The 13,262-nt window shown below is 33.7% G+C and overlaps 1 protein-coding gene across 1 annotated transcript; it reads right to left on the bottom strand.

Moving 5' to 3' along the window:
- On the bottom strand, window positions 1–2,979 carry LOC124824814 (Tetratricopeptide repeat (TPR)-like superfamily protein). Its single transcript, XM_047297324.2, has 3 exons — window positions 2,695–2,979; window positions 2,221–2,615; window positions 1–1,274 (listed from the first exon to the last, which is right to left on the bottom strand). Exons 1-3 carry the CDS (start codon window positions 2,758–2,760, stop codon window positions 122–124), a joined length of 1,614 nt encoding a protein of 537 aa, XP_047153280.1. The 5' UTR covers window positions 2,761–2,979; the 3' UTR covers window positions 1–121.
- Window positions 2,980–13,262: the final 10,283 nt, after the last annotated feature.

Genomic DNA, 13,262 nt, shown 5'->3' on the forward strand with positions numbered 1-13,262 from the left:
TGAAACATAAAAGTAATAATATAAAATAAAACAGAAAAAATGTGACAAAATTTTCCAACTTATCCATCTGTACAAGAAGCGACGAAGCAGAGATTCTTGGATTTTTTTTCTTCTTCTCTAATCAGCAGCTCAACGCCTCGTACTTGACCGGAATGGAACGGTTGAATCCCGTTTGCGAGAGCAAGTTTCCAACAACCGCAAGATCGCGGCAAAATACTCCCTGAAAAACCGCGGGATTGGCGGTGGAAGGAGACGAAACAGTGCACTTTTTGTTTTCCAAGTTCTCGACTTTGGCCTGAGCTTCCATAACCTTTTTCTTCCTTTGCTTCTCAGCAGCCTCCTCGTCCATTATGGCACCCATCACGTTGGTGTAACCCTTCTGGAGCAGCCGGTAGAGCAAGAGCGACGACATTCTCGCCCTCTCCTTAACAGAATCGAGGTCCCGCTCGTCCGCCAGCTCGCACCTCTCGATGAAGCACATTGCCTTGTCGGGCTTGTGTTTGAGAGACAGAAGTAAATGCGCTCTCTGTAACTCCGAACGACCACAACCGCGCCGCAAGCCGATGAGACCATGGTAGTCCACGTTGGAGGTGTCTCCCGAAGCTACCCTCTGTTTCAGTTCCTGGATCTTCGTCGTGAGGGCGCAGAGTTTCCCAGGAATTTCTCTGGGGCGCACGTTTTGGCGCTTCCAGGCAGGACCGGCGAGTTTGCGGTCGCGCAAGATAGTGTTGTAGAGGAGTTTGAGGTGTTCGAGGTCGTGGAGTGAATCAGGGAAGCAACGAATGGATTCCAGAAGAGAGGCTCGGGTTTCCAGAGCTTGGATGCAGGTGGGGTCCAAGGCGAGGGTTCTGTTGCAATCGGCGATAGAATCGGCGATTCGGCCGGCGGACCGGTGAGCGGAGGCCCTGTGCATGTAGCACTCGGCGAGGAAGGCCTGCGGGGCACCACGTCGCCCGTCCACGATTTTGGAGAAGTGGCGGATGGCCTCGGAGTGGAGGCCGGCTTCCAGGGCAGCGAGCGCGGCGGCACGGCGCCGGAGGAGGAGCTTTATGTGGGCAAGGAGTTGGGTCACTGCTTCAGACTCCGGGAGTGGGACCCGGGGTGGGCTTGAGTCGCCGGAGAAGAGGGGGTTCGAGAGGGAGAAGCTATCGTCGGACCAGCACACGCTCTCGCGGCGGAATGCGGCGGAAGCTAGGCGTTTCCCCGTCTGGAGAAGGACCATTGCGTCTTCCATTAGGCCTAGGTGGCAGCATGCTTTCCCCAGAACCAAGTATCTGTTAGAAAAAATAGAACAGAAAAATGTAAAAATGAATTTCCAATTCCAAGTTTCTAAACTTTTTTATAATTTCTGAATACATGAATTATATATATACAAAATTATAATAGAAAATATATTCCTAAGAACGTAAGACAAAATCTAGACGAAATACAAACTATGAGTAGGGTAAAAAATTATTAAGACAGTACCTTAAACCTTTTTACATCATTTATTTATTTTATTTGACATTATAGAGGACTAATAACAGTTTTTTCTAACACATTCTTTGTATTTGCAAAGATTTTTTTCATAAAAACTGTCAAACAGTAAAAAAAACATTTTCAAAATAGTTATTCGGAAATAAAAGGTTAGCATCCATCGTTTATTGATAAAAATTGAAAAAAATAGGTGCTGTCTGGGTTCCAAAACAACCTAGTTTTAATTATTTTACAGAGGATAAAACAAAATGAAAACATTTAATTAACATTTCAAAAATTGAAGTTACGGTGAGTTACTTTACTTTCTAAAGAGAAAGTCCCGGAGACTTGAAATGTAACAGGACTTAAACGCAAAGATTTTAATAATATTATATTAGTATTTTGGGGTTTCCCCATTGTTACGGTGCATTCAATTGAATCGGGGTTTTAAAAGTAGGAGTTAGGAAACATTTCATTATGGCAGGCCAGCTGGCAGGAGCATTTACTCAGACCCCATTCCCGGATGACATCTACTCCCAACTCCCATCTCATACAAAACTCAACTCCAATACAAAAAAACCTCAATTTTAATTTTATATTTAAATACTGTCAAAACAATTATTTTTTAATAAAAAATTAAAATCCAGGCGCAGTGACAGACTGGAAAACCAATGCAAGAGTGGCATACTAAATACTACAATAATGGCAAATGACGTAGTATTTAATCAAATATATTTAAAAGAAATAAAAAAAGACGGGAAATACCTCCAATACCCTTCCTTGTCGCAACTTTTACACAGCCCTGCCATAACCTTCTTCTTCAAGTCAGAGACAGAGAAGCACTTGAAGCTCTGATCCGAACCCGAGGTATCAGAGGAGAGGAGCTTCGCGCCCTCCCTAGAAAGTTGTTGCGAAGAACTATCCGAAGAAACCGACTCATCGTTCGCCATTTTCAGGCTCGGGATGTAGTCTTGAAGCATATCCGCTACCTCTTTGAACCTCCGCAGACAGAGCAGAGACCTCGCTCGCAGCTCAAGCGCTTCGTCGAGCCGCGGATAGATCGCCAGAGCCGCGTCGAGAAGGTTGAGCGCCGAAGCGATCTCGCTCTGTTCCTGCGTGGCCATCAGAGTGCGAGCGTCTCTGATGTATTTCTCAACAACCTACAGTAACAGGCGCGCGTTTAGGATCGACGGAGGGAAAAGAGATTTCTTGATTAAAATGGCGGTGGAAGATTCTTACCTTACGGTTGGTGAGCCACCAGTGCTTTTTTTCTGTAGCATTGAGATAGGGAGTGGTCACGGCCATTGATGGTGTTGTAGCAGAAGATTGAATCCTGGACCGTGAAAATATCAAACAGCCTCTCCTTTGGTCCCTTTTCTTTCTTCTCCCACCTGTTAAGGTAGGAGTGTTATCGCTCTCTCTCTCTCTCTCTCTCACCGCACTTATAATAAAAGGAAGAGAAATATATAAAGGGGAAGAAGAGAGTTTGAGATGGAAAACGGGGCAATGGACTAGTGACGCACAAACTAGGGATTCTAGATTCTATCAACGTTCTTCACTTCTTTTACCTTATTTCTCTTTTATTTATTATTTATCTTATTACATTATTTATTATATAATAATAATTACCTTTTTTTCCATTTAATAAATGTATAGATCTATCATTTAAGCAAAAGTATTACTTCAAACTGTGAACGAAAATAAACAACTGTATTTCTTTCTGGCTTTTTAAATTTTATTTAACTTTATATACTAACGTCACAGCCTTACAGGTGTAAACACGTAATAGTTTCAAATACTAATTAAATATATGTGATAACTATACATTTTCATTGATTAAAATAATGTTTCACTCTATATAAATATATAAAAGTGTAAGTCGAGAGCTAACACCTTGCAAAAAAAATGCCTTGAAAGAGATATTGACAACTTTGACCTTTGTGTAAGAGCTCTCATCCTTTAACATCATAGCTGGCAACACACACAGATTTAGATTCTCTCACATTACCAATATTGGGACCTCGTTCCAGCTTTATGACTTGCATTTTATTTTTTCTTAATAAAAATTATCTTCTTAACAGGTATTTTCAGGATACTGCTTCAAATTTAACCAACAAATATTTAATTAGAGTTTTATTAAGAAAATACGATAAATATACAATTACATTTTTTTATAAAAAGTTATTAACTCTTGGATGAGTGTGGATTGAAGAGAATGTTGGGATATTGACGGTGAAGCATTAAGTCAAATAAATTCTGCAAAATGTAAGCAGAGGGAAACAATTTACAAGATTTCCCAGAGAAGTTTGGTTTTCATTAATTTCTTATCACCTAAAAAGTCCGGTTCTTTGATAAACTGTTTTTTTTCCTACCTCTTTTGTCTAACCCTGGTCATTAACTCGAATAACTCAACGTGGGTTGATAATTCAAGAGAAAAGTAGATAAATAGTATCTTGGCATGTGATTTTGGAGTTTGATTAGTGAAATGAGCATTGGTTTGCATTTTTTCATGGTAAAGCAGACTCTAATCATGGAGTTTTAGATAAGAAACTTGGTCAATTAATAAATAATAACCTGTTAACAATTCACTTTGACACGAAGGACTACTTTAATTTTCTTTTCTCATTGGTGATTATGTTGATTGTGCAACTTTTCAATTTGCCGTAATCACCGAGAAAGAGGTTGTCATGTTTTCACAGATGGATTTGCATTTTTCATTTCAATGAGAGTTTGTACTTTAATTATGAGCCAAGTTTTTTTGTAAAATTCGGGTCAACACATAAAAACTAATATTTATTCGGGTCAGACGTGCTTAAGTTGTATCACAATTTCAATGTTGTAAATAAATAGTATAATCATATTTTACACTGTTATTTAATTATCTCGTTTGGCGGTTTATATTTTTTATTATAATAATTTAAAATCATATTAAATATATTTTTATTAGTAGTAATGTATTTTACCCTGAGAATATATGATTATTAAAATCTTATATGGTTAGATTGTAGTTTAATTTTAATTGGTTTGAAAGTGATATTAAATACAAATTAATTTACTTTTATATTTTGTGTGAATAAACTATTTTATGCTATTTTTATGTTTAACCCTTAATACTTTGCTTTTTACGTAATCAGACAAATAAATCTCATTATTTTGAATAACAGTAAAACCAAAAACCTGTGCATATTTTTACTATGTTGTAAAGTACATTACATTCCTAAGCTTACGGGACAATTTATATAATTATTAGATAACTCTTGCCAGTGTTAAATGATTTTAAGGCGAAGTCTAACCTATTATTAAAGTTTATAGTCTATTTTAATGTATTGACTATTGATAAATCATATTTTTTGTTATTAAAGGCTGCATTGACTCGTTTTGATTATAGTTTTTTTTTTTAAAATGTTGATATAGAGAACCTTTTTTTATTGTAGAACATGGAATCATCTAAAGAAAAGTATGAAAATAATCAAGAAAAGAAGATGCTTCAAATAGCTTTGAGCACTTTATGAGAAACACATAGTTGAGCTGATATTTAACATAGTCATAACAATTAAACAAATTTGTTTCTTAAGAAACAAAACACGACAATGTCGCATTAAACACACTGGTGTATTGTTTTGAAGGATTATGCTAAAAAAATTGAGTAAGTTTATGCTATATTCCTTAGTACGACTTGTTAAACCTAAAAGGGTCTCATTTTTTGAGGGAAAAGTTCTTCTGCTTCTAACATGTCTCTGGTGAGAGGATCATGATCAGATTAAACCAAAACACACTGAGTTTAAATTATGCTTTTCTATTTATAATAAAAATTTAAATCTAGGACATCAAGTTTAGCATGATCATGCTTAAGCCAAAATTAACGAGAAGAACGACCTGTGCCAAACGGTGATCAATTTTTGTAGTTATTTTATGAGGAAAATTTATTTACCCAGTAAAACTTAACTTGGTATCAATCCAACACAAGCAAGAATCAAGAAGAACCAAAGGTGTAATTGAAGTGACAACCTAAGACTTTCCATATGTTAACTGTTTTATATATGACATTATTGACATTTTTAGAATTTAATTGCTTCAGAGCTACCTCTAATTTAGATGAAAGGTATTAAAATTTGAAGTGAATTATTATATATGTGTTTTTGTTTATCTGAAAGCACATATTATACGCAAGAAATATGGAAGATAGCATTGCTTGTGAGGGAAAAAAAATTGATGGAAAAGAGTGGCTTGTATCGTAAGCCACGGGAATCATGCTTTTTCTTTGAAGAGGGTTTGCTTTTTATTTCACCCATATGATATTATTAATGAATGCACGTGAATGGGGATAACTAGCCAGATGGGTTTGTCTTAAAGGCTTCTCTAACTTCTGCATTTCCTTCCCTCGCAACACCGTTATAAAATTCTACACTTCCCGTCATACTTCCATGCCCCCGTTTGCCACGTCACCCTCTGATCCCAGCCTGTCTCCACGTGGCATTCCACCCTTTCGGCCCCACAACCCAAGCACCCTTCTCCATTCCATGTGTCTGGATAAGCCTCGGTTCTTGGAGTCTACCCTTTTGTTTTTCTGTTTCAATCTTTCATTTTTGTCCACTCTTATTATTCTTTTTTTTTTTTTACTTTTTTGTATTATTAATGTAATATGATTGTTGCTTTTATTTTCCAGACGTTATCATTGTTTCGTTTTGGCATATTTTATATGATTGCATGATCAATTATTATTTGAGTCTTGCATATAGCAGTCCAATACATTAAAAAAATGTGTTGTTTTTCTTTTCTTCCTCTCATGATAGAGTTTCTTTCCAGCAAATTATTCTAATTGTCAACAACAATGGAAAACTTAACTGGCCAATACTGTAAAACATCAATGATAACAGACGAAAAAAAGAGAGAATAATTTAATCTAAAAATTATATTGAATTTATTTAGTACTTGGGTATTGGGTTGCCAACAGACGTGCTTGTAAACCTACGCAATCCAACAAAAATAACTATTAAAATATTGAAAATCAAATACTTTTTTTATTGGTTAATTTCAACAACATTGTGAAGTCAAAAAACAATCATGAGAACCTCAGTCATCTAAAATTAAACGATAAAGCGTAAAAGAGTATCGGTATAAAAAATCATCTAAATTTTCCGTAGAATTTAGTTTTTATTTATTTAAACCGTTTCTTAATTTTTATCAAGGTGATATCAGTTAATTATTTTAAAAATATAATAATATTTATTATATTTTAACTTATTCAATATTTAAAATAAATTCACTGATGAAATATTTAGGAAAGTTAAAATTCTTTATCAACTAATCTATATTAATTAAATAATTGTAATTTAATATCAACAAATTTAAATACATTATATTTAATAAGGGGAAAGAGTTGTTACTTTGTATGACGCTTCCTCAAATCTCAATACATTAACAACCAACGGCTACAGAAGTGAGATGTGCCACATTTCAACTTCAATAATATAGTTTGATTTAATTTCTTTATAGTATTTTAAGCATACGAGTGATGAAATTCGAAAGGGTCGCCATCTCTTGTTTTCGTATCACATGCCACATTTTGTACTATGATGACGTGGTTGCATAAGGAAAGAGAAATTTTTAAATCACATGAAAACTAATCTGACGATGATCACATTCACATCTTTCATTGACAAATAATCAAGCTTTCTACTCAGCAAAAGACGACCTTGAAAGGATTATTTAAAAAGAACTCAAGAAAGCATTTTTATTTGCGGATTAGAAAAACGTTAATTAACATAATAATTGGGTTTGACTCAAACATTTTGTGGTAATCTTTTGATTTGTCACACGTAGAAAGATATGATTTTTTACCGAAGAGATTAAAAAAAAAAAGTAAAGAGGGACGTAGAGGTGAAGAGACATTGGTATAGGTTATTTTGGGACCATTAATGGCAAGGAAAAGTGGGTCTACAATACATACATATAGTTGTGACTCTGCTGTATTACAACAGCTAAGGAGATCCAGGTAGGAATTGGGGTCCATCATTGGGATGAGTATGACATGTTGTGTTTTATTGGTAGAGATTATGAATGGCATGGGATTGGAGGTCCACTTATTTTATGTCATACTTGAGCTTCACCCACTCTCAAAAATTAAATTTTTATTTTCATTTTCTAAGACGAAGTAGAGTGGGGGTGTTTGTAACTTTTTTGAATGGGTTTGTTAGTTGGAGTACTTTTGTTTGTTTTGTGTGACAATGACAATGACAATAGGTCCTAGAATTCATTTCGGAGAATCAATAGTAAAACTAACAATATAAAGTAGTCATTTAAGATTAGTTTTGCTTGTTGTATGACACATGTTGTGTCTTAACTTGTGAAATGACAAGTTTTACAAGATGGCCTCATGTTGTACCCATTGCAGGGTCTATGTCTGTTCTTGGGTACTGTTTGATTGGTGTAACCATTATTGGTGTGTTTCCTTTCCTTTACTTTTGGATCTAACCTTTTTCGTTTTCATTCTCCACCTATTATTGCCAATTATTGTTTTTATCCTCAACTCAATAGGTAAGGTCCATGGTTCTTCATGTCTCCATACCTACAATTGCTGCCTCTTTCTTTTCCACTATGCATATCATATGCTTCTAAGTGTTGTTGACTCAATATGCCACCAGTTCCCACTAAATATGCCACCAGTTCCCACTAAATAAAGAAGCTTGGAGAAAATGTTTTTTACATTACCCTTTCGTTATAATTCGATTGCAAGATAAGAAAATGTGAATCGGAAGACAATAGATTATAGACAACAAAAAGGCTGGTACAACAACGAATACTATAAACGTATATATTTCTTTTACTTTTTCGCTATTTTTTTTGTTGCAAAGAAACTCTACAATGTTGGCCTATTTTTTATTTTATTATTATTGTATAAAAGATATGCCTATTTACGTTAAGTTCTTGCCTTCTCAACATGTTGTCATAATGAATCTCCAAAAAATTGATTGTCTTTCTCACGTTCTAAACACAATGTTAATGACCGAAGGATTAGAAGGTTAAGTGATGAACAAATTTTAGATCCAGTGTTTGTTAGGTGGTAAGTGCAAGCGATTATATATTATTCAACCAATTACTTTAAACTTTCAAAATAAATATTATTTCTATTTATAGAAAGAAGGTTAAAAATTCAAATAAGATAATGATTGAAATTTTGCCAAAATAAAATGAAAGGGAGTCATTTTTATAGATGTTCTTAACTATGATCTTAAGCATGGATTTTTATATAGGTGGTAAGATCCTAACGGTGGTTTGGTTTGGTTTCGATTTCTCTTACTCTTTAGAAAATAACTCCTTACTATTGAGAAAAGATATTCATATGCAAAAGACTCTCCAATACTTAAGTCCCTAAGAGAGTTAGAATCTTTTTCAATATTATATACATCCGTGTTTATCAAGTTGATATTTTTTGGGAAATACTAATTATATTTATATTATCAACATATACCGCAAACCTATGTTTATATTGGAATAATACTTATCCTACACATATAATAACACTATAATAACACTATAATAAATAGTAACAAAGTAACCAATAACCAAACTATCAAAATTTAGTTATAATATATTAATAAGATCCAAATAAATAAACATAGGTTTAAATTGTTCTATAATGAAGAGGTTTGAAAAACTTTATTAAGTATACACTTTAATATATCTATTGCACTTAATAAAAGCAATAGAGAATAAAACTAAAATTTACTTGTAACACATTTCATCTTCTTAGTGTTGGACTTCACCGTGCATATTTGCATACCTCTTTGAACAAGATATTCCATTTTACCAAATAAAGAAAGACAAGAGAGTTTATTCTTCTTCTTTTTTAACTAAAATAGCATTTACTCGTTAGAGACTAAAACCTATTTAAAAATTATGTTAACGTATGTAGTCATAGAAAACAAAATTCCAAAATTGTTGACCTACAACTAAATTTGTTTTCAAAATTTGTATGTTCAAAATATCCAATCAAATTAGTGAACCAATTTGTGTTTAACATATATTTTAAATTTATTTATTTTTAAACTTATATATCTTTTTAAATGTTTATCGATATTTATAAGTTTCATAATTTGATTACGAGGTGAATTTCCATCCCACTAATAAAATGAAAATTTAGATTTGTATGCCTTTTAGTTATTTCGCACCCACTTTTATTCTTAATCCTATAATGGTATTATATGGAAATTAAATATAATATATATGTCACCTTCCTTGCTAAAAAAAACGAAATTATATAACTGATGGTTAATACTTAGAAATTTATTTTCCATCAAGAAATATTGGCTGTAATTGCGTATTTATGGTAATGGGAACCATTTATGTATAAATAATGCGGTCGAATTATATACCTAACTACACTTCATTATAATTTTAAGAAACACTCATTGTTGGTTCAAGGAGGACAGATTTGATTTATGTGTAATTCTAATAATGGCCACAGAACATTCTTTTGAATTAGACCATAGTATTTTATGCTGAACTACTTAATTATTGCTTTGTTACACCAGAAAAACGGCCCAATAGCTGAAATCCAATGACTATTCTAGAATCTAATATTTCTATTTTTTCAAAATCATATTTTTTTTTTTATGAATTGAGCAGTATGGAAATTCTACAAGTAGGGAAGTTTTTTTTTTTTAAAAGTGTTTAATACAACTGCACGTCTCATACTTAAACTTAAAATGAATGATTAACTATAAAATATCGTGTGTGAATTTATCTTCAGAACGTGGTTTTAAAACATAGTTTGTTAAAAAATAAAAATGAGGGAAACTTAGGATTCCGACTTATTCCAGGGTGGCCCTTTATTGCTTATCCTTGCACAATAATAAGATCCTTTAGATATAAATATAATGATTGAAGGAATTGCATCCTGAGATGGCAATGTTGGTAATTGCGAATTTAAATACAATGATTAAAGAAATAAGTTGGAGATTAAAGATAAAGAATTCATGGGAAACGCTTTCCTTTCTGAAAGACATGTTTGTACATAGGGAGGCAAAGTGTGACGCACATCACAAAAGATTCTCGGATAAGGTTTTTCCTCTGTTTCGTTTCATTTCCACAAAGCCCGTTTCGCTATGCTCTAAAAACTATTTTTATTACATTAAAAGCTATTTCTTTTCACTCACAAAAATATGCATTAAGTAAAAAAAATAAAGTAAAGACTTTAATATTTTATAATCTATTTTGATTTTTTGATTTTTTGAAGTGGTGGATATATTAAAGTTTAAGAAGAAAATTTAATTTTTTTTGCCTCGTATTCCTTTGAAGGTTATCCATTATGGTTATCTTTCCAAGGACTTCTCTGCAAAAACTGAGGGAATTCTGTGGGATGCACGTGTCTAGATATTGAAATTTCACGTGGAGATGCTGACCCATGTGTGGTGTGGCTTTACATATACATATTGGTATGCATGTGTAGCTTAAATTTCAATGGATTCATGGCCAACAGGCCAGCTTAACAGGGGTGTGATTTCATCACTCTTCTGCTTACCTCAAAACCTTTCGACCAATAATGCATCATTCTCACCAAATTCAAATTCAAATTTTCAGACACACATCATATGCTTCTCCTCTATTTATCTCTCTCACTAATCATTTACTCTTTTTTAAATGCAAGCATTATGCGCTATATGTGTGTCTATTAATTCTCTGAATCTGTCAGCTAAACATTATATTAAACTTGATCCGGCTGTTCACTCACAAACCATGATGAATTGGAGTAATAATATAAATATAAAACAATCAAGTCTAAATCAAGTGGCACCCAGAAAACGATTCTTCTTCTTCCATCACGTCATGCTAAGGTTTTGAAACATGGGAATTATAGGTTTCACTCGGGTCATCAATCAATAAGACACAGATGTAATAAAGTTTTTTAAAGATAGAATAAAAAAAATGAGAAGCTGGCAAGCTAATTTCAGACCACACTGAAAATCATGGCTAACCACTCCCACACAACATTAATTGAAAATCACAACAAATCCAAAACAACACCACAAGGAGCAATAATGCGTGTGTAATTTTATGGGATCAGATTCTCAAAGTCAAGAGTTTTCTGCAGCACACCTTCCACTGATAAGAATCAATAGATAAAAATGAAACTATTCAATTTAAAATGTGTTTGCAGAATATAGCATTAACGAAGGATTTCTGATATATGAATGGAGGGGATTTCTGATATATGAATGGAGGGGATTTCCAGATTTATTGATGGTGTGAAAGTGTGACATGATCAAAAGTCAAAATTGAAGACTGGATGGCAAGTGGAGCAATTAAACAAATTTTTGGAGGTGTTGACGTTTGACAATTCTTGGGGCTGGTCCTCATCATCGGGTATTCAGCCAATAAATTAAACATTTTCTGGTAACATAAATTTAACCAAACCTTGTGGGCTCTGTAATAGTCATCCTTCGCAATCTTATGTGTCATAGCTTTTAATTAGGTGCCCCAAAGATAAAAGGCTTTTTAAGCAGGACCACTGAATTCAACATCAAAAGGAAGAACCAAAGACATCTTATTGCTCTTTCCTCTTCCAGAGATTGGTACTTAACATAAGTGATGGAGCTCTCCCCAATAATTGGAAACATTTTAAGAAATAGAAGCGAAAAAGTAAACATGAAAATATGCAATGTCCCATGGGCTGCACCCTTTTCTTTTTTCTCTTCATTTTCAGCCCCTCCTTCTATGTTATAAGTCAGCCTTTGCTAAAGTTTGTCCTTTGAATAATGACTAGTTGGGGGATGGAAAAAGAAAGCTCTTCTATTCCCTGTTCATACTTTGTTTTGATGGAGCTTTAAGCATAATTGTTAAAGTAGAAACTTGAATTCAAAGTCAAGCATCGTTTTAGAACGTATATATTTGGGTAACAATGTTTGGTAAAGATACGAAAAGTTTCATAAGATGTAAAATGAACAACCGGTGTTGCTTGTTGCAGTACTTTTTGTTGCTTGTTGCAGTACTTTTTATGGAGACAGATAAATGATGAATGAAAACTGATATTTTATCCTTTTTTATTCATTCTTCTACTGCATGGCTATGAAATTTAGAGAAGCTATTTTGAACAGTGAAAGTCCTTCATTCCGGCTGAATAATACAAACGAAAGCGTGGAATCTGTGACTCCATAACATGGGAACTTGAATTAAATGCTTTACTGTGTTGTATTGGCTTGTTATAAGCTGTACGTCAACATCAAGGCCATTTCCAATATCAAAGCATCGCTCCATATTTTTATTGTATTTTTTCGATTTAGCTCTTTTTGGCCTACACATGCCAGCTTCTGTCATCGATTTTTATCATTATTGGTTTACATGTCACATGATTGCCTTATTAGTTTTTCTCGCTCTTTAAAATCTAAATCATGGGAGACTTTCTTTTTGTTTTCGATATAAGATGGGAGCATCACTTTTTAATGTATGGGACCCTCGTTTTGTACCAAGCCAACTTGCATTCTGCTTCTTCTTTCCTTATTTGGAAAACTACTCAGCTATTAAACAATTTATATATGTAATTTCCCCCATTTTTATACTTTACAATTAACCAATCGAATCATCCTCCTTCTAACAATATACTTTTTGCCTTTCCTGCATTCCGATCCCAGCAAGGGATGGGGTTCATACCATTCAAAATGTTTCCTAACTTTGCATTATTATATTTTTATAATAAATTAAGTATCCGTGAAGGGATGTGAGGAAAATCTAATTCAGTTGGTTAAACACGATGGATTGTATAAATGAAGTAGAAATGGAAAGGCCCAAGTAGTTTGTGCAAATCATGG

The sequence above is a fragment of the Vigna umbellata genome, chromosome 8 (assembly GCF_029865625.1).
Source record: "Vigna umbellata cultivar VRB3 chromosome 8, Vumbellata_1.0, whole genome shotgun sequence".
NCBI lineage: Eukaryota > Viridiplantae > Streptophyta > Magnoliopsida > Fabales > Fabaceae > Vigna > Vigna umbellata.

Excerpts from the sequence above, each read along its gene's own strand:
- LOC124824814 (XM_047297324.2), bottom strand. The coding sequence starts at position 2,760 with ATGGCCGTGACCACTCCCTATCTCAATGCTACAGAAAAAAAGCACTGG. Across the intron at positions 2,616-2,694 it reads GGTGGCTCACCAACCGTAAG|GTTGTTGAGAAATACATCAG; the intron begins GTAAGAATCTTC and ends CTGTTACTGTAG. Across the intron at positions 1,275-2,220 it reads GACAAGGAAGGGTATTGGAG|ATACTTGGTTCTGGGGAAAG; the intron begins GTATTTCCCGTC and ends TTTTTCTAACAG.